The sequence below is a fragment of the Oryza glaberrima genome, chromosome 3, assembly GCF_000147395.1.
Source record: "Oryza glaberrima chromosome 3, OglaRS2, whole genome shotgun sequence".
NCBI classification, from domain to species: Eukaryota; Viridiplantae; Streptophyta; class Magnoliopsida; order Poales; family Poaceae; genus Oryza; species Oryza glaberrima.
In genome coordinates this window covers 4,638,731-4,657,111 of record NC_068328.1, presented here as the reverse complement: position 1 = coordinate 4,657,111, position 18,381 = coordinate 4,638,731, and the positions used below count along the sequence as shown (strand labels likewise).

The 18,381-nt window shown below is 41.9% G+C and overlaps 2 protein-coding genes across 2 annotated transcripts; one reads left to right on the top strand and one right to left on the bottom strand.

Moving 5' to 3' along the window:
* Nucleotides 1–137: 137 nt before the first annotated feature.
* LOC127768886 (uncharacterized) lies at nucleotides 138–4,264 on the top strand. Its single transcript, XM_052294553.1, has 10 exons — nucleotides 138–442; nucleotides 1,003–1,040; nucleotides 1,319–1,365; nucleotides 1,452–1,517; nucleotides 1,782–1,822; nucleotides 1,927–2,063; nucleotides 2,401–2,491; nucleotides 3,033–3,104; nucleotides 3,578–3,684; nucleotides 3,770–4,264. The coding sequence occupies exons 1-10, from the start codon at nucleotides 366–368 to the stop codon at nucleotides 3,910–3,912; spliced, it is 819 nt and encodes a 272-aa protein (XP_052150513.1). The 5' UTR covers nucleotides 138–365; the 3' UTR covers nucleotides 3,913–4,264.
* A 395-nt stretch (nucleotides 4,265–4,659) lies between these two features.
* LOC127768885 (aminotransferase ALD1 homolog) lies at nucleotides 4,660–9,261 on the bottom strand. Its single transcript, XM_052294552.1, has 8 exons — nucleotides 9,182–9,261; nucleotides 8,999–9,057; nucleotides 8,819–8,889; nucleotides 8,589–8,705; nucleotides 6,061–6,123; nucleotides 5,791–5,895; nucleotides 5,594–5,644; nucleotides 4,660–5,494 (listed from the first exon to the last, which is right to left on the bottom strand). The coding sequence occupies exons 1-8, from the start codon at nucleotides 9,202–9,204 to the stop codon at nucleotides 4,661–4,663; spliced, it is 1,323 nt and encodes a 440-aa protein (XP_052150512.1). The 5' UTR covers nucleotides 9,205–9,261; the 3' UTR covers nucleotide 4,660.
* Nucleotides 9,262–18,381: the final 9,120 nt, after the last annotated feature.

The window sequence follows — 18,381 nt, the reverse complement described above, 5'->3', positions numbered from 1 at the left end:
TGTAACTCAGGTGTTCGTTCCTCCCGTCATTCGCCGCTGTAGTATGTGACTGTGTGATGGGTCGGCCCACCCACTAGCCCACAGTTATTACGGCCCACTCCCGCTATTACATGCCGCACAAGCCCACAAGCCCACAGCCCACTCACTCCTCCCTGCATCCCCCACCCGAACCGAATTCCCGCAAGAGCACGAGGCATCGCGGCGGCGGCGGCGGCGGCGGCATCTCCGTCGATCTCCGGCGAACACTTGTGCGCCGTCGATAGGGGTTCATCCTGTCCTATCCGGGGTGAGGCGGGGCGCCGGTGAAGCACGAGGCCGACGACGGTCCTCCATATACACCTCTGCCGTCGCCGGCGAGCTTCGCGATGGGATACAACCGGAGACGCGGCCGTGGATCCTCCTCCTCCTCCTCGTCGCGCCGCACCAAGCAGGAAGCCGCGTGGTAATTATAGCGCGCGATTTGCTATCTACCGCCGAATTATGTTTCCGTCCAAAACCCTCTCCCTTTGGAGGGCTTTCAAAGATTTTTGATTCCTGCTGTTGCTTGTCTACGGCCTAGGGCTTTGGAATAGGGTGAACTCCCGGACTCTTTGTTTGTCTGATTGTGCTAGATTTTACATGTGTATATAAGTATATTAAGATCATGTTCGTGGGACATCAAACAAATTTGAGGTCTTTGATTCGTATTATTTGCCTATGAACAATCAAGGGTTTTTGCAATCGAGTTATCTGCCTATAAACAATCAAGGGTTTTCGTGAATTATTTATATTTTGATTTTCTACTGCGAAACCATTTCCTTGCTGCTGTTATGTTCTTAGTTCTTACTGCAGTCTGCAGAGGTAGAACAAAATGTAATAAAATGTGCTTCTGTTGAAGTCACAAGTCCCTCTTATAACACGCAAGTTCGGATTATTGTAACACCACCGCAAAAAAGAGGGTTATTTTAATACTAGTACTAACAAATAAGACTAAATTCCCCTCTTTTTACTCTTTAATTTCAGGGATGATGGTCCCGGGACATCACTTCCAAGGCAGGAAGGCACGGATTTTTTTGGCTATTTATGAAAAGTTTGTGCTTTCGACATATGATGAATTGATTGAGATGGTTAATTACCGTATGCTATTGAGATGCATTTGCATGAGAATATGCATCGCATTTCAAGTATTTCAATTTTTGCTATTTAATGTGAAACTTTGCTGTTAAAGAGGACAGTCAGGACTATAGTTATTTCGCAGGCTGCATATGCTTGAATTAGTTACATTGTTGCTCCAACTGAAAGCTTACTAATACTGTCATTTTGATTTTCTATCCATTAGACACTGAAGAAGAACCAAAAGGTCCAAAAATTCAGCTTGCTATGTGGGTAGGTGCAACCACTGCATTCTTTTTGCATTTGATCTTATGGAGTAGTCACTTACATTGTGGGTGAACTCTTGTGTTTTTGTATAGGACTTTGGCCAATGTGATGTTAAAAGATGCACTGGTCGTAAGCTTTCAAGATTTGGGCTATTAAAGGTATGGCCTCTTTTGGTTCACAACATCCGAACCATGTTTCCCCAAAAATCATGTGCTAAAATCAACAATATAAGAGAAACCACAAACACTGCATGCACATGGATGTCGAGCCATAACCATCTGATTTCATCGATCTTATTCTAGTCAGACTGCTGGTAAACTTTGTTTCTCTTTGTCGCCATGCATACTTTTTGGCAAAGACCAGCACTGCATCATCTATGGAAGGCAGAGCTGTTGTTAAAGAAAATGTTATTTTTCTTGCAGGAGTTGCGAGTGACCAATGGTTTTGGTGGTGTTGTTCTCAGGTACTTCTATATGCCACAAAACATTACTTTTTGAAAACATACTTTGCTTAAGTAATTGTTGTTTGGGATACAGATGTTACTACATGCTTGTTATCTTCTTTCAGCCCTGTTGGAACACAGTGTGTTTCCAAGGAAGATCGTCATATCGTGCAAAGAAAAGGACTTGCTGTTGTTGATTGTTCGTGGGCGCGATTAAGTGATGTCCCTTTTGTGAAACTCCGTTGTGGCGCTCCTCGTCTCTGTAAGACCATCATATTCGAGTAACTTCAATGAGCCGATTGTAGTTGCTGGGATCATTCCTACCTTTTCTGCGCTAAATCCAGAACTCTAGAAGCATACCAAAATGATTCCATAACAAATCATGTAATCTTATAACAGTTATTATTTCTAAAGTTGTCATTTTCCTGTGACTTTTGGACTACCTTCTCTTGAATTTGTAATGTAACTTTGCGCTCTTTTATTATTATATTATTATTAGTAGTAGTAGTAGTAAGGGTTATTTTTGTACTGATATTTTTGCTCACTGTTTCCTAAGAGAGAGTCTGTCCTTCTCATAAGGGTTTACTTCTTGATTGCAGTGCCATGGTTGGTTGCGGCAAACCCTGTCAATTATGGTCGTCCATGTGAATTGTCTTGTGTGGAAGCTTTATCAGCAGCCCTCATAATATGGTAAATCTCCAGCCTTTCCTTACAATTAAACTGAGCTATTAATTTAAACTTTTGGACCATATAGTTAGTTTAGTTTCTGGATTCATCGCAGCTGTTCATGATATTGGACTGTTTTATAGGTGTATGCCGTCATTTACGCATTTTTCTGTAGCAGTGTTGCTGTTTGGCATTTCAAGTTTAACTAACTTAGAGCATTTAATCCTTCTACCATGCTAAACTTCTTGATGTGAATTTGTAGCTCAGGATATTACTCCCTTTGTTCAAGTTTGTAAGGCACACACATATTTCAAGATTCAAACTTTGTTTTGGTCAACAATTATGCTAATTATAGGTTTAGTGATATAAGGATGATGCCACTAGATTTGTACATCAATGTACTTACATATGGTCATGAATTTCTGATTAATAATAGTAATGCAATAGATTATGGGGAAAGCTCAGTTTGAAAGACTGTACCAAGTAATTTGTGCCTTTCAAAAATGAACGGAGGGATAGTTACTTAATACTTAGGCATTACCTTGTGGTACATACATATTTGCAGTGGGGAGGAAGAGACAGCGCATCTGTTGCTTGGGAAATTCAAGTGGGGTCACTCGTTCTTGTCAGTTAACAGGTTAGTTCAGAGAAATATTTTATTGTCATGCATAGACTGGCAGTGCATTTTGGGCACACAGTATCTGTTTATGATCAAGGGAGTGCATATTCATGTATAATATACTACTTTTCTGCAAACCCAGCACCTGCACACAGCAATTAAGTAGATTGAAGCATATTAGTTTACATTTCAAATTTCAACATGCTAATTACTGGCCTAATCTGGGGTGATGACAGGACAAAATAAGCTATCCTGCATATTATATTGTATCGGTGTTTTTACCTTTATCCAGCAAATTTCAGAAGACAATGTACACTGAATCATGCTAAGAACCCATGGTACCCAAGGATTTCTGAATATGATGGTCAAATGATTGCAACTTTCTCTGTTACTGCATTATGTTTATGAAGACTGGATACTATGTACTGCATATTTATTTTAGATTTGTGTCACCAGATGTTTTCGCACCCTTTTGTTGTTATGATGTGCAGAGAGCTGCTCAAAGCATACTCGCAGTGTGAAAATGGCACCGAGATAATCAATGTGCAGAACTCTTGGTTGTCAAGTAACTCTAATGTTCCAAAGTCACCTTTAAACGGTAATAATTACATCTCAGCTATTTTTGCCATAAGCTAACCATTTTTAGAGTGCAAATATTGACCCTCAATATTTCCGCGTCATAGCGGCAGAGAAATCACACCAAAGCACAGAGGAAGGATCTGACGCTGACTCCGACGATGGCTTGCCACCTCTAGAGGAAAACCTGAACCACCTGAACTTTAACCAAGATGACGAAAGTGAGGAGGAAAGTGAAAGTGATGAGTAACAAATGGCGTCAGAAGGGAACATTTGGAGCTGTCCAGCACTTTTAAATGTGTACTTGAGTAAGTTAATTTTTGGCTAAGTGCTGTGATTCGAGCCAAAATAGGATCTTCCGATGTCCAATGAAAACAATCTTCAATGGTCTTGAGGACAGATCATGGCTCAGAAAGAATCACAGTACCCTTATTGCGTTGCGCTTGCTAAAATCATTTGAGTTTCTCTGTTCCAGTCTTAAGTACAGACATGAACAAAACGAAATTGCAATGGACAGCAGCTGGTTTAGTCATTGCAATGGACAGGTTAGATACCTGAAATCACTTTGTATTATTCCAAATTGAGCTATGATCTTACATGTATTTTTGATTGATACATAACACCTGCATTACTTTTGACTTCATGACTTGGGCGGTCAGAGACGGTATAAATGTCAGCTCACCGCAAAGCTACTACGTACTCCCTCCGTACTCGTAAAGGAAGTCGTTTAGGACAGCGACACGGTCTACAAAACACAACTTTGACTTCTTGTTTCTATAAAAATATTTATTGAAAAGTGATATATGTATGTTTTTATAAAAGTATTTTTCAAGACAAATCTATTCATATAATTTTTACATTTTCAAACTCAACAACTTGAGAGTTATTCATGATTTATATTCCTAAGGTTTAACTTAAATATTGTTTTAAACGACTTACTTTACGAGTACGGAGTGAGTATGTATAAAGTAGTACATGTATAACTGAAGAAAATGTCATCATGCGAGGAAGCTTTTGAGGCGTTGGCACGCTTCGAGGACCTTGTCCCTGCTGTTGAAGGCGCTGACCCTGATGAAGCCCTCGCCGCCGGGGCCGAACCCGCTGCCGGGCACGGTGATGACGTGCGTCTTCTCCAGGATCTCCGCGAACACGTCCCACGACCGCCGCCCCGGGAACCTCACCCACACATACGGCGCGTCGCCGCCGCCGTGCACCTCCTTCCCCAGCGACCTGAACGTCTCCACCAGCACCCGCGCGTTCTCCCTGTACACCCCGACCACCCGCGCCACCGCGCCGCGGCCTTCCTCCGTCGACAGGCACGCCACCCCGCCCGCCTGCGCGATGCCCGACGCGCCGTTGAAGCACGTGCACACCACGCGGTCGAAGTCCCGCGCCACGGGGACCCCGTCGGAGTAGAGCAGCTCGTCGGGCACCACCGCCCACCCCAGCCGGACGCCCGTGAACCCGGCGAACTTGGAGAAGGACGACACCTCGATCGCCACCTCCCTCGCGCCGGGGATCTCGTAGATGGACCTCGGCGTGGAGGACGACGAGGAGGAGGAGATGTAGGACGAGTAGGCGGAGTCGAAGACGATGATGGAGCCGTTCCGCCGCGCGAGCTCCACCAGCTGCCGGAGCTGCTCCCTCGACGCCGCGTGCCCCGTCGGGTTGTTGGGCGAGCAGAAGAAGATCACGTCGGTCCGCCGCACCCGCGACAGGTCCGGGAAGAAGGCGTTCTCCGGCGCGCACCGCATGTACTCGATGCCGGCGTACCTGCCGCCGTCGTCCGCCTTGCCGGTCTGCCCCATGATCACGCCATTGTCCACGTACCCCTGCACGAATGGTTTACTTATTACGCATATAATCCTACTACTTTATTTATTTATTCGCAATTAGACACAGGTAATTAATGGATAGGTTTGTTATTATACCGGAAATGTGGGATCTTGGACGGCAATGGTGACGTTTGGACCGAACAGCGTCTGAATCCAGGAGAAAGAATGGTGAGATTTTTTTTTTTTTAGATAAGGAAGATGAAAGATGAGATTTGTATCATTTCACATCTCAGAATATTAAGTGAATTTGAACAGTTGGTAAGTAGGAAAGCACGCGAAATAACTTGCAATACCTGAAGACGAGCAATGTCACACTGTGCTCCGTCTGAAATGAAAACTTCACTCTCTTTTATCCCCATGTCAGGGTACACCTTGTCAGCAATTTCCTTCCTCAGATTCTGCACATGCATTTCAAAGAGCATATATATAGTTATATCTCTTTGAAATCTCTGTAGTATTTTCTTTGCAAACAGGATGATAAACCTGTTCTTCAAAACAAGGATGATAAACCATGTTATACCTAGATTTCTTCAGAGTTGGGGGTTTTCAGTGTTTTGTATTACCTTGTGGCCTTGTTCTGGTCCATAACCTTGGTATCCTTCAGGAGTTGACAATGCAAGAGCATACTGCAAAAAATATGATAAAATGTTTCTTACTCTACAAAATGGAAATGGAACATCCTATTTAAGAGAAAAATATATTCAAGTAAATTGTATCTGAAAAAAATCTGAACTTTTTAGGCTTTCTTCTGATAAATTCTTTTGGGCTAGGATTGGTTAACTCCAGGAATAAACCAATACCCTATAGGCCCACCCTAAGTCAAGTAAGCTTAAAATTTTCCTTAGTCGCAATCATCGGATTGTATTTTCCATTTTGTCATGTCAACAGCATCACGAGCAGAAAACCGCCGGTGTCACAGCCAGTGATCTGAAAGCACTTAGGTTGTATATTAGGATTAATTGACCACCAATTGCAAGTCAATCCACAAATGCGATACTAGTCTACAACAAATCTTTCTCCAAAGCTAGCTCACTACATATTTAGTTAAATCAGCAGCAGCCATGCACATGCAGTGGACGTAGTACAGATCATGGAATAATTAGTTATGATAGTGCTCTTCTCCTAATCTCCTTGTCATCTTCCCATTAGCAGTTTGACACTTGCACTAAAACTGCAGGAGATTATGGCAGTATATGAGGAAAAGAGGGAGAACTGGAAGGCACGCATGATGTGGATGAGGTGATGTCTCGGCAGTGACATCAGGGTATCTTGGTTCTGACAAGAGGAAAAGGGGTTGATAGAGAGTGCAAAGTTTGTGTTTTTTTGGTAGAAAAAGTGAACAAATTTGGCATGAGATAAGAGTGTGACAAGTCAAAAGGACAGGTACAGCTAAATTTCCAAGTGATGGAGAAGAAGAATCTTGACACTTCCTTGAAAAAAAATATATATTAGTAGTAGTTTAGTACTACCTCCGTTCCATAAAAATTATATTTCTAGCTAATTTAGGACAAAATAGTAGGATTGGAAAATGACCACAATAACCTTATTTAATGAACCCACTGCATGCACACATTCCAAATATACAAATGATTAAAAGGAAGTTTGAGAGAATCAACCCATATAATTAGCATACTTAATAAAATTATAAGCATTAGCAGCCCAAATTATGTGGGATGGAAGGAAACTTATATAGATGAATCAATTAGTTGGGCCCCACATAGCTAGAAATATAATTTTTGTGGGACAAAATCTTGGAGTTAGAAATATAATTTTTATGGGACGGAGGGAGTACAACGTAATCCTCTTCTATATTTAGGACGAAACCTCTTGTGCAGTTCTTCGCAAGTGAGCCGTTGCTTGAGTGCTTCTCTTTTGTAAAAAGCTTAAGAATTTTCAGACCAGTACGTTGGCTCATATAAAAGGTGGAGCAAGCATGTAGCGTCATAAAAATAAATCAAAATGAAGGCTAACATACTGAATATTGGTTGGGCCAAGTAATTTATTTTATTCACTTAATTTTAGGTTAATGCAAATTTGCACCCATCTCATCGGTGCACATTTATTTTAAGACAAAAAATATAATATTAAACAAAGTAGTTAATATTAGGCTGGTTTTTAACCCTAGTTCGCCCCACTGCGTATAACCATTTTGCTAAATTTGTATACTCCCTACGAGTTGATAATACTTATCAGTTTGGATAAGAGCACGGTCTCTGAAAAAATAATTTTGACCATTATTTTTCATTATAATTTGTATAAAAGTGTTAACAAATATATTATTTTATTAAAATATTTTTTAAGACTAATCTGTACATATAGTCACCATATTTAAAAGATAAATATTTTAAAAATGATTCATAATCCAAGAGACTTCACTCTTGTTTAAAACGATAATTATTATATTAATAAGGTTTACTTATTAAAAGAAAGGTGTACTAAGCAGAGGTCCACAACATGGTATGCTTTGCTTTAGTATTCGTGCTCAGTTTAACAAAATGCTGTTGCAGCTAGCAGATCGATTGTAGAGAATCTTTGCATTGGTGAACAACAACAACAAAAGGTTAATGTTGATGGACGGGAAAACATAGAACAACCATGTGTCCAAATATCAAATTCTTAATTCGTGCTATGACAAGAACCAATAGTGACGTAGCTAGGATTTAGAGTAAAGGTGATCCACGGGAAAACATAGAACAACCATGTGTCTAAATGTTAAATTCTTAATTCGTGCTATGACAAGAACCAAGAGTGGCGTAGCTAAGATTTAGAGTAAATGTGATCCATCTATATGTAATAGGCCAATTAAATGGATAGTCCACTATACAATTTTTATTATATTAATAACTAGCACATATATTATAGTTTTAATCTCGATCAAATTTTTAGGTGGTCCATAGACCACAGTGCCACCTAGCTAGCTACGCTATTAAGAACCAGATGACCAGCTAGTTGTTGCTTGAGATTCCTCATGTAGCTTTCCTTGGTTAAACATTTTTACACATGCTTCTTCTTTTTCAGAAAAGGAAAAACATGCATGCATGCTCCAATGCAAGAGAGAAAACAGAACTACAGAAGTAGAGTAAATAAATACCTCAGCCATAGCTGATGTTACGATGCTTGGTATGGGTTCAGTTGTGTCGCCGATACCCAAACTTATCACCTTCGCATCTGGGTACTTCTTCAGGTGTTCCTCACGTTTGATGCTAATCTAAACCATCAAAACGAGGAGCACAAATTAACGTATATTATCAATTTATCATCAAGTGTCTGGAGAATCATATGCTCAAACTAAGGTTGGTGAAATCGTGATTAATTCTGTACCTCTGGGAATAAGTACCCCTTCTGAAGCTTCTCCATGTTTGGATTGCGCAGCACGCTCGTACGCCGAGGCCCTGAATTTTGTAGTAGTAACACGCATGCAAAAGTAAGTTAAACGTGCCATGAGATGGCAAGAATGCTACAAACAACAAATTAAGAAGAACCATAGTATGATAAATCTACCTCCTATTTTTACAGGAGGTGCAACATCCAGTGCTGGAAGAACAGCCTTCTCAAGTAACCTACAGATGCAGGAATCAAACAAATTCAGGGAAAGACTAACTGAAATGACTTGAAATCACTACAGGCTATATACTGCTACTGTTCATATGCATCGATCAAATATATGCAACATGTATGCCGTACTTGGAGATCATATTGACAGGCATGATCGAGCTTAGGTTTGTCAGAGAGCAAAGGTCCTGAAGCGAGAATGCGAGGTTGCAAGCTAGCTATTGCAGAGTTGCAGGTGAAAGGGTGAGCTACCCGACGTATTTATAGTGTTGGAGCATAAACGGAGGTGTCATGACTCGTGACAAAGTGATCAATGCTGCAGGATCCATAGTCGATCCATAGAGCCCAGCAAAGTTAGCTGGTCTGGAAAAGTAGTTTGCAAATTCTACAGAGAAAAAAAGAAGTATAAGTTTGCCACCCCAAATGGTCCACTTTGTAAAATGTTTTCCATGGTCGGGAGCAGACTGCGATGCGAGTTCAAACAGATTCCCCTAGTTGCTTAGGCAGTCTTTGGCTACGCAATGTTTGTCCCTTTGAACATGCATGCATGATGCATTCCTGGTTTTTTGCGTTTACACCTGCATTGATCATATGCACACCAACTGTTCCATACTTCCATGGGAAGGGCTTGCATGCATTGTCCTGTTGCCATGTCGGTCTTCATCAAACCATGCATCTAGAACTAAATTGGTGATAATTCAGATGCTGATATGATATCTTCTTGGCTGGAGGTAAAAGAATAAGAACATGTTGGGCAGGAGATTTAGTAGTACTAATAACTGTATAGGAAGAAAATATATACTCCCTCCATTTCAGGTTTCAAAATATTTTGGCTTTGGTCAAAGTCAAACTATTTCAAGTTTAACTAAATTTATAAAAAAAAATAGTAATATTTTTTGACCCAAGATAAATTTATTATTAAAATATATTTAATTATTAATTTAATAAAATTAATTTAGTAATGTAAATATTATTATAGTTATCTATAAACTTAGTTAAACTTAAAGCAGTTTGATTTTGACCAAAGTCAAATCATCTTATAACCTAAAACGGAGAGAGTAGTAAGTTATCACGTGATTTATTTGATTCAGATAATTGGAACGCATGATGTTACACGGAGGACTAACCATGGAAATTCTGATTAGATGGTTTCGTGCCTCAATCATAAGCAGGATTAATAGCTAGATGCACTGCACAGGATACACTTTTCTGGTGACAATGCGATCCCCTTCGCAGAAGTCATTCGTTTGCAACTTTTCCAGACAAATGCCTGAATAATTCTGGATGGGATTTTTCACTGCCATTCATGGCTTACTTGTGTGCTTAATTGGTTAGCATGTTTTCTCCAAAGAAGTTTTCTTTGCTGACCACTGAATGATGAGGCCTTGACAAAGTCTTCCAATGAGTTCTTACCGTACTAAACTAGATTTGTTGAACAGTCCTAGTAAGAAATCATTTAGCCAGGCCACCATCAGACCAGTAGTTTGTTTCTATGGTAATCTTACCATCCTTGATAAAATATCAAGAGATTCTAGTATAAAACCTGGTACCTCTAAGTACCAAAATATTTAGTGTAAAATTTAGATATCGAGATACTTTCTTTAAGGACTCTAAGGACCTTTGATTTTTAGTAAAAACAAAGGAATTTTGAGGGTCTCAATCCTATAGAAAATTTTCATATGAAAGACTTTGAAACGAAAGAATGAATCATATTTTATCATTTGAAATTCCTATGCAATAGACAATACTATAGAGATTTTAGAGAAATCTTAGCAAGAGTTCCAATCTCTTGAAGAACTTCCTTTTCTGTCTTCTCCATCCAATTCCTGTGTTCTTCTCTCATCCAATTCCTGTGTTTTTCATGTGGTTCAATCAAACGGTCATTCCTATGTTTTATAATCATCTGTTCTACACTTGTATTCATGTCAGAACCCTGTATTTTCCTTATTTCTATTTTTTTTCATTACTGCAATTTAAAGGGGCAAATTTCTCTTGTTTCTATTATGTAAAAACAGAGTTACCGCATGCCATTTTGAAAAAGGGAGCGGTAGACTAGCATCTGTGCTTGTATTTTTGAGTGGCAGAACTGATCAATTTATCAGCTCCCTAATTTCTTCACTTATATTAGTTACTAGTATATCCCTGCAGAAGTTAGCTAGCTAGTTCCCATTTCTGTCACTAAGAAAATTTTCAACAGAAACGACAAATGCCAATGCTGTATTTATTACCAGTAGTCCTGACCTAACCTCAAAAAGAACAATATCTCTAGGATGCTGGATGCAAATACAGCAAATGAGTTGACGCGAATAATTAATTTTCCCAAAGAAAAAAAAATCAAGGGACGCATCCTTGAGAACCAGAGAAAAGTCTTACGATTATGGCAGTATTTAGTTCCCTTCAAACTTTCAAAAATTCGTCACATCAAATATTTGGACATAAGCATGAAATATTAAATGTGGAAAAAAATCAATTGGACACTTTGCATATAAATTGCGAGACGAATCTTTTGAGCCTAATTACGCCATGATTTGATAATGTGGTTCTACTGTAAACATTTGTTAATAACGGATTAATTAGACTTAATAGATTCGTCTCGCAGTACGGGCGGAATCTGTAATTTGTTTTATTATTAGTCTATGTTTAATATTTTAAATGTGTGTCCTTACACGTTAAAAAAAATTTGGCCAAACAACTAAACGTGGCCTATCATGATGAATCTAAGATGCATTCGACTTGCCTTGAGATTTCGTCTGGCCGTGTTTGATTGAATTCCTGCTTGGTCATCTTCTACCAATTTCCCTAAATAGGTCCAGCAGGAGTAGATATATGTACATTATTCAAAGATCACCGAGTGATGCTAAGTCACACATGCCAGGGATATTTTGCAAGTTAGAAATCCTATATAACTATATAGATCATCCACGCTAACTGCAATTAATGTTATTTCTCTAATCCCAGTTTATGCTAATTAATCTGAGACATCTCTGCCATTGGAACCCTCAGATCATCCACGCTAACTGCAATCGATAAATAACATTAATTGCAGTTAATTAGATGCCTGAGATTTCTCTTCTACTACTAGGCTCTCTCAAGCCCTACACTACATGCCGAGTTGTCAGGAGATGGGCTAACCGTTTTCTACTCTTTTCGTTTTATAAAAAATCAACTCATAGATAACTCTGAACATGAACATTGTCAGGAATTAATTCTTTATAGGACGGATAAAGTAATTAATTGCATTCTTAATTAGTACTATTTGCATGTCCCTAAACATTGCTTGATCTCACATTTGTCGACGTATGCAGCACCAGGATTTCCTCCACGCGACATATGTCTCAACTCTCCACTCTCTCGACAGGGTCCACATCTTACAATTTGGCGGTATCAATGGAAGTCTACGCGAGAGGTTTAGGTTGCCTTTCAAACAGGACGTACGACATAAAAATTATTGCAGGATAATGCATGTTTGGTACGTACGTAATTTCATTTGTAAAAAGTTTATTTGGAGAAATATGCGAGAGACGTGCATCGATTCTATTGGGAGGACGAGTGGATAGTATACAAAAACTACGTACGCGGCTCATGGCTCGGATTCTATCGGGCTCTTTATAGATTAATTATTAGTTGACTAATTGTAAGGGTGTGACAAGCATTAGTAAATTCAGTCAAAGTGTCACCTTCTATGTAAATTATGTCTATAGTTTTCTCACCCATTTTAAACGTGAAATGATCATTAGTCATATTGCTACTTTCATACTATAACTTTTTTTTGTTCAAAAGATGTACTTCTAGTACGTACTGAGCATGTGTGTTAGCGAGAAGAATACAAGATCGAAATGGAGTAGTTCAAGTGATAGCAATGGCCACAATGATAAAGTACGTGGGAAATATCTCCGAAATGTGTATGAACATTCAGGCTAGCTCATGAGCTTCCTTGCAAAATCATCACAGTTAACCTGATGAGCTGTTCTGTGATATCCTTTTTAGATTTCTGAATACGTAAGAAAGGTATAGGAAGAAGTTCTGTGAAATGTGGCAAGCTAGCAGTGCATGCAGCATGCGCGTAATACGATGATAAATTATTACTCCCTTCGTCTTAAAATGCAGCATGCGCGTAATAATAATATATAACAATGTGAGGTTTCGAACTAAGTTCGTCTAGCCCATCATCTTGTGGAGCTAGCCGAAGACCCATGTTTCTCAATAATAATATTAACGATAGCTAGTGAGATTGTGGTCCAAGTTGCTAGCTGGATTCTTTCGGCAGGTTGTCGTCCAAGTGAGTTTCTAGCCCATTTCAATCGTGGCACTTCCATCATTCCATGGAGCTGGTACTGCTTGTTCTTACGCAACTCCACAAGACCACAACACGTATACTCTGGCACTCTGCTACGTTTGCAAAACATGCAAACACCGTGCTGCACATGAGGCAGAATGCATTACATCATATCGTGCGAGCATAGCATCGTGAATATGTACGGGAATTCAGCAAAGAAAGAAGAAGAAAAATTCTTGTCTTGCTCGCTTTGGAGAAAGAAACGCGAGTCCCATCGTACGTACAGCTTCACCAGGACTAACCAACGAACGGGAAAAGGAGAACAGCACGTTGCTGAGATAGATGGATCGATCGAGGATTCGAGGACAAGCACTCCAGGCTAGCTACTGGTTTTCTGACGAGTTCCTCGCCGGGACACATCGCGCAGCGGCCAAGAGCCAAGCAAGCGACCGTTAGTTTTTCTTCAGGAGTCGTGACTGGAGTGAACTGTAAACGAAAGCAAAAGGCTCGTGTGGAATTATATTAAGGGGCTGTTTTGGTTTCCACAGACTTATTCCAAGTCCATGTCACATCAGATGTTTGGACACTAATTTAGAGTATTAAACATACACTAATTATAAAACATATTCCATAAGCTTGGACTAATTCGCGAGACGAATCTTTTGAGTCTAATTACGCTATGATTTTGACAATGTGATGCTACAGTAAACTTTTGATAATTATGGATTAATTAGGCTTAAAAAAATCGTCTCGCGGATTAGCTCTCATTTATGAAATTAGTTTTTTTATTAGTTTATGTTTAATACTCTAAATTAGCGTTCAAATATCCGATGTGATATGGGCTAAAAAGTTTTAGCCCTAAACACCCCCTAAGCTGACGAGCGAGGCGACGGTGACGGTCGAATCGATCTAAACGCTAGTGTGGATATCTGTTTGACTAGCCAGGATTAGTTTCCTCTCTCTATTGGCCGGTTTCCATGCAAGATGATGATTTGATGATGCACCCTGTTCTCCTTGGGTTAACTTTTTCTCCATCTCCGCGGTGCCGCGTGCCGATCGCTCAGCCTAGGAGAAAAAGAGGCGACAAGGACGAGAGACCCACCGCGCGCCGCGCGAAATGGAGTGCTCCGTATATCCGAGTCCTTGTCAAGTCGCGGTCAATGCGGCAAAGCAGCCAAAGCAGCATGCATGTTTCTCCGCAATTGGAACGCGCCCGCGGGAGCGTTCGTTCGATCGATTCGAGACCACCGGAGAAAACCCCCACATGCGCGCGCGCGGCGCGGTGTATGGTATCTGTGCAAGAGCAAACGCCGAGAAAGGCCGGCGCAACTGCTGCGCGATGATGCGTGCGGTGCGGTGCGGTGGCGGTTGACAACCCGTGGAATGTCGAGGAAATCTCGCTCGGTTGCGCGCGCGCGCGCGTGCGTGCTCCATCTGGAAAACGCGCCGACCGCCGTTGGTTCGCGGTCGCGGTCGGTCTTTCACGGCCACAGCGCAGGTAGCTCGTGCTACCAGCTTGTGTGAGCTCTAAATGGGAATTGGGTGTTGTGTTTGAACGTCGCGGGGAGAAAGAGACGCTCTGGTGGTGAATAGATGGGCTAGCGGTAGACCGGTAGTGGTATAGTAGATGGTTGTGTAGGTTGAACCAAAATCCTACTAGTAAAATCGTGCTGACATTTCAACCGACCATTTGAATTAAATTAGTACTAGGCCGGAAGAGAAGATCGGAGAATGAATTGAATCGAACTTTCTCAAACGTCGAGGATGGGCTACGGACTTGAACGGTTGAACACACCAGGAATTCACCCTTCAACTAGTTAGCTCTTCCAGACCAGAACTTTAACTGGGGCTGGACTTTTTTTTTCCACATTTTAGCCTTTTAAAACTTCCTTTACAAATAAACTCCTAAAAAAACTCATTTAAAAATGTATCTTTTAACATATTTGATAAAATTAATATGATTCATCTATAATATATTACAATATATTTCCTTATATACCCAACGAAGCACAACTATTTTGCTAATCTTTTTCATATTATAAGTCATTTGATAAAGTTTATAGAAAAATTTAGCAACATCTAAAATATCAAATTAATTTTATTAAATTTAACATTGAATATATTTTAATAATATATATGTTTTATTTTAAAATACTACTATATTTTTCTACAAACTTAACCAAAGTTAAAGAAATTTGACAAGAAAAAAGTCCAAAACTTTTTTACTCATCAAAGTCCATACAGCACGCGGAGCCACGCACGCCATAGTAGTAGGCTGCAGGCAAACCGCAGCCTCATACCCAGCCATGGCCCTGGGCCACGCAGTTGGGCCACACCAATGCCAACGCTCAAGGCCCACCTAATCTCCATCCCCTCTAGGCCGGGAATAAGTTCACTTTGTGACCCTCAAACGTGATCGAAATCTAATCCGTAACCCTAAACCATAAAACCGGATATCTCGACCCCTCAACTCTTAAAACTGGTACAATTTTACTCCCTCGATGGTTTGGACGGCGGTTTCGCTGACATGGCGCCTACGTGGTGATGTTGACTCAGTCTTCGGTCCACATGGAGTTGACGTGGCGCTTATGTATTCTAGAATTAAAACAATATGTGCTAGAGTTAAAAAAATATGTGCGGGCCCATTTATCATTCACACTAAAATAATGTGAGACCCATTGACATGTGGGGCCCACATGTCATTCCTGTTTTCTTCTCCATCTTCCTCCCTTTTTCTTCCTTCTCTAATCCTTCCTCCAAAACCGCGTACTCCCCAGTCCCCACGCTCTACCAGGCCACCGGCCACAATGCGGATGCCCACATCCGAGAATCCTAATTCTCGCGCGCGCACCGGCAGCGCGCACTCTCGGTCCACACGGCTCATGCGGCGCGCGCGCGATTTTTTTTTAGCGAACCTGCTAGCGCCGTTTTCTTTTTTTCCTTTCTTTTTCCTTTTTTTTTCGCTTTCCTTCTTTTTTTTGCGTTTTTTCCTGTTTACTTTTTAATCTCGACTTGTTTTCAAATCTCGAATTGAAAGTTTTCAAATTTCAAGTTGAAAGTTTTCAAATCTGAACTTGAAAGTTTTCAAATCTCGACTTGAAAGTTTTCAAATTTTTTTAAATCTTGATTTGAAAGTTTTCGAATCTCGAGTTGAAAGTTTTCAAATCTCTACTTCAAAGTTTTCAAATCTCGAGTTGAAAGTTTTCAAACTTTTTCAAATCTCAAATTGAAAGTTTTCAAATCTGGACTAGATAGTTTTCGAATCTCGATTTTCGAGTTAAAAGTTTTCAAAACTTAAATTGAAAGTTTTCAAATCTGAGTTGAAAGTTTTTAAAATTTGACTTTAAAATTTAAAACTTAAATCGATGTTTTCAAATATAACTTAAAATTTTTCAATCTGTTCTTTTAAAAAATTCTAAAAAAATCTCATTAATCTTTTCTAATTAATACCATTAGTGTTAAGTATATTAACTAATATAGTTAAGACAAAAGGGGGAAGGGAGTGCTCTGTTGGCGCGCACGCGCCGCAGCCCCCGCCCACATCTCCATCAGTCCAGTCCAGTTCGGCTCGCTGCCCCACATGGGCCTACGGTTAAGCCCTCGGGGGCCTCCCCGCCGCGCTCCCTGCTGAGCTAGGTTGGTAAGCCCGCACCGCACGGCACTGGGCTGCTTGGGCAGGTAGGCCCATCTCTGAGTGGTTTATTCACAGGCTTCACAGGCTGGACCTTCTAACGAAGGAATAAGTTCACCGGAGATCCCTCAACTTAACAGCGAGATTTTTTTTTAGGTTCCTTATCTCCAAAACCAGAAATCTTCACCCCTAAACTCACTCAAACTGTTCACAGGAGGTCCCATGGCAGCATAGATGCCCGGTTTCACTGACGTGGCATCCTAGTCAGCAAAAAATTAAAAAAAGTATGTGTGGCCCACATGTAAGTGAGATAAAATCATGCGGGCCCACCTCTCTTCTTTCTTTTCCTTTTATTTTCTCTTATCTCTTCTCGGGTGGCGGCAGATGTGGGAGAGGTGGCCGGCGGCGAATCAGGGGCGGCGGCAGCGGAGCGGAGCGGGGGCAGCGGCGGGCGGAGCAGGCGCCACGGCGGACAAGCTCGCGGGAAGAAGCTGGGCGGCGGCACTAGCGCGGGAATAAGCTCTCGCCGGCATCGTGCCCGCTCCGCCCGTCGCCGCACCGTAGCAGTGGCTCGCTCTCGAGGCGGAGCGGCGGTGGTCTAGCCTTGAGATGGAGCAACGGTGTGCCGGCTGGACGGCTCGGACGCGTGCGGTGGCCTGGACGGCCTCGTGGTGGACCGACGGCGTGGCCACGAGCGGAGCGGTGGTAGCCTTGGCGGTAGAGCGACAGCCCGGCGCTAGCCCGCTCGTCGCGGCATGCACGATGGGGCCGTTCCCCAAGCTCTCTCTGTGTCCTTTGGCGTCTACATCAAATTAACCAAGGCGCCGCCATCGCCGCCGGCGTGCTATATCATATATGTCATGCATATATGTATATATGGAGTACATCCTGTACAATACTTTGTCCACATATACCATCAATTGCAACTTGCCCGAATGCACGCAACAAAACCAATCTAACCATCTAAGACGATCCTAATATAATCAGCAAGCTAATTAGTTGTTAATTTAGGCCCCAGTTGCTGAGGTACATGACCGTCGTCAGCTCCTCGTCTTGCTGCTTGGCTTTCCACATCGCCGTCGCCGTCGCGGTCGCGGCAGGCTGCAGCGTGCGCGTGCACGCCGCCGCCGCTCCCGGGCGCGGCCTGCTGCATGCATGCAGTGCTGCTGGGTCTTCTTGCAAGCTGATGTCCCCGGACGTGGAGCGCCGCATCCGCGAAGAGACAGGAGTTGGGCGGCGACAGGGCGCCAGCAGCAGCCGGCCGCGTCTCCCCTCCCCTCTCCGGCCGGCGGTAGGGATCCTTGCGGAGCCGGGCGCGGCAGAAGGCAATGGCGACGGGGTTATCGTCGCGGGCGAGGAAGCAGCTAGCCGACGCCGGCTAAGGAGCCGCCGCCTCTCACCCTCTGCCGTCGGCGGCCGAAGAAA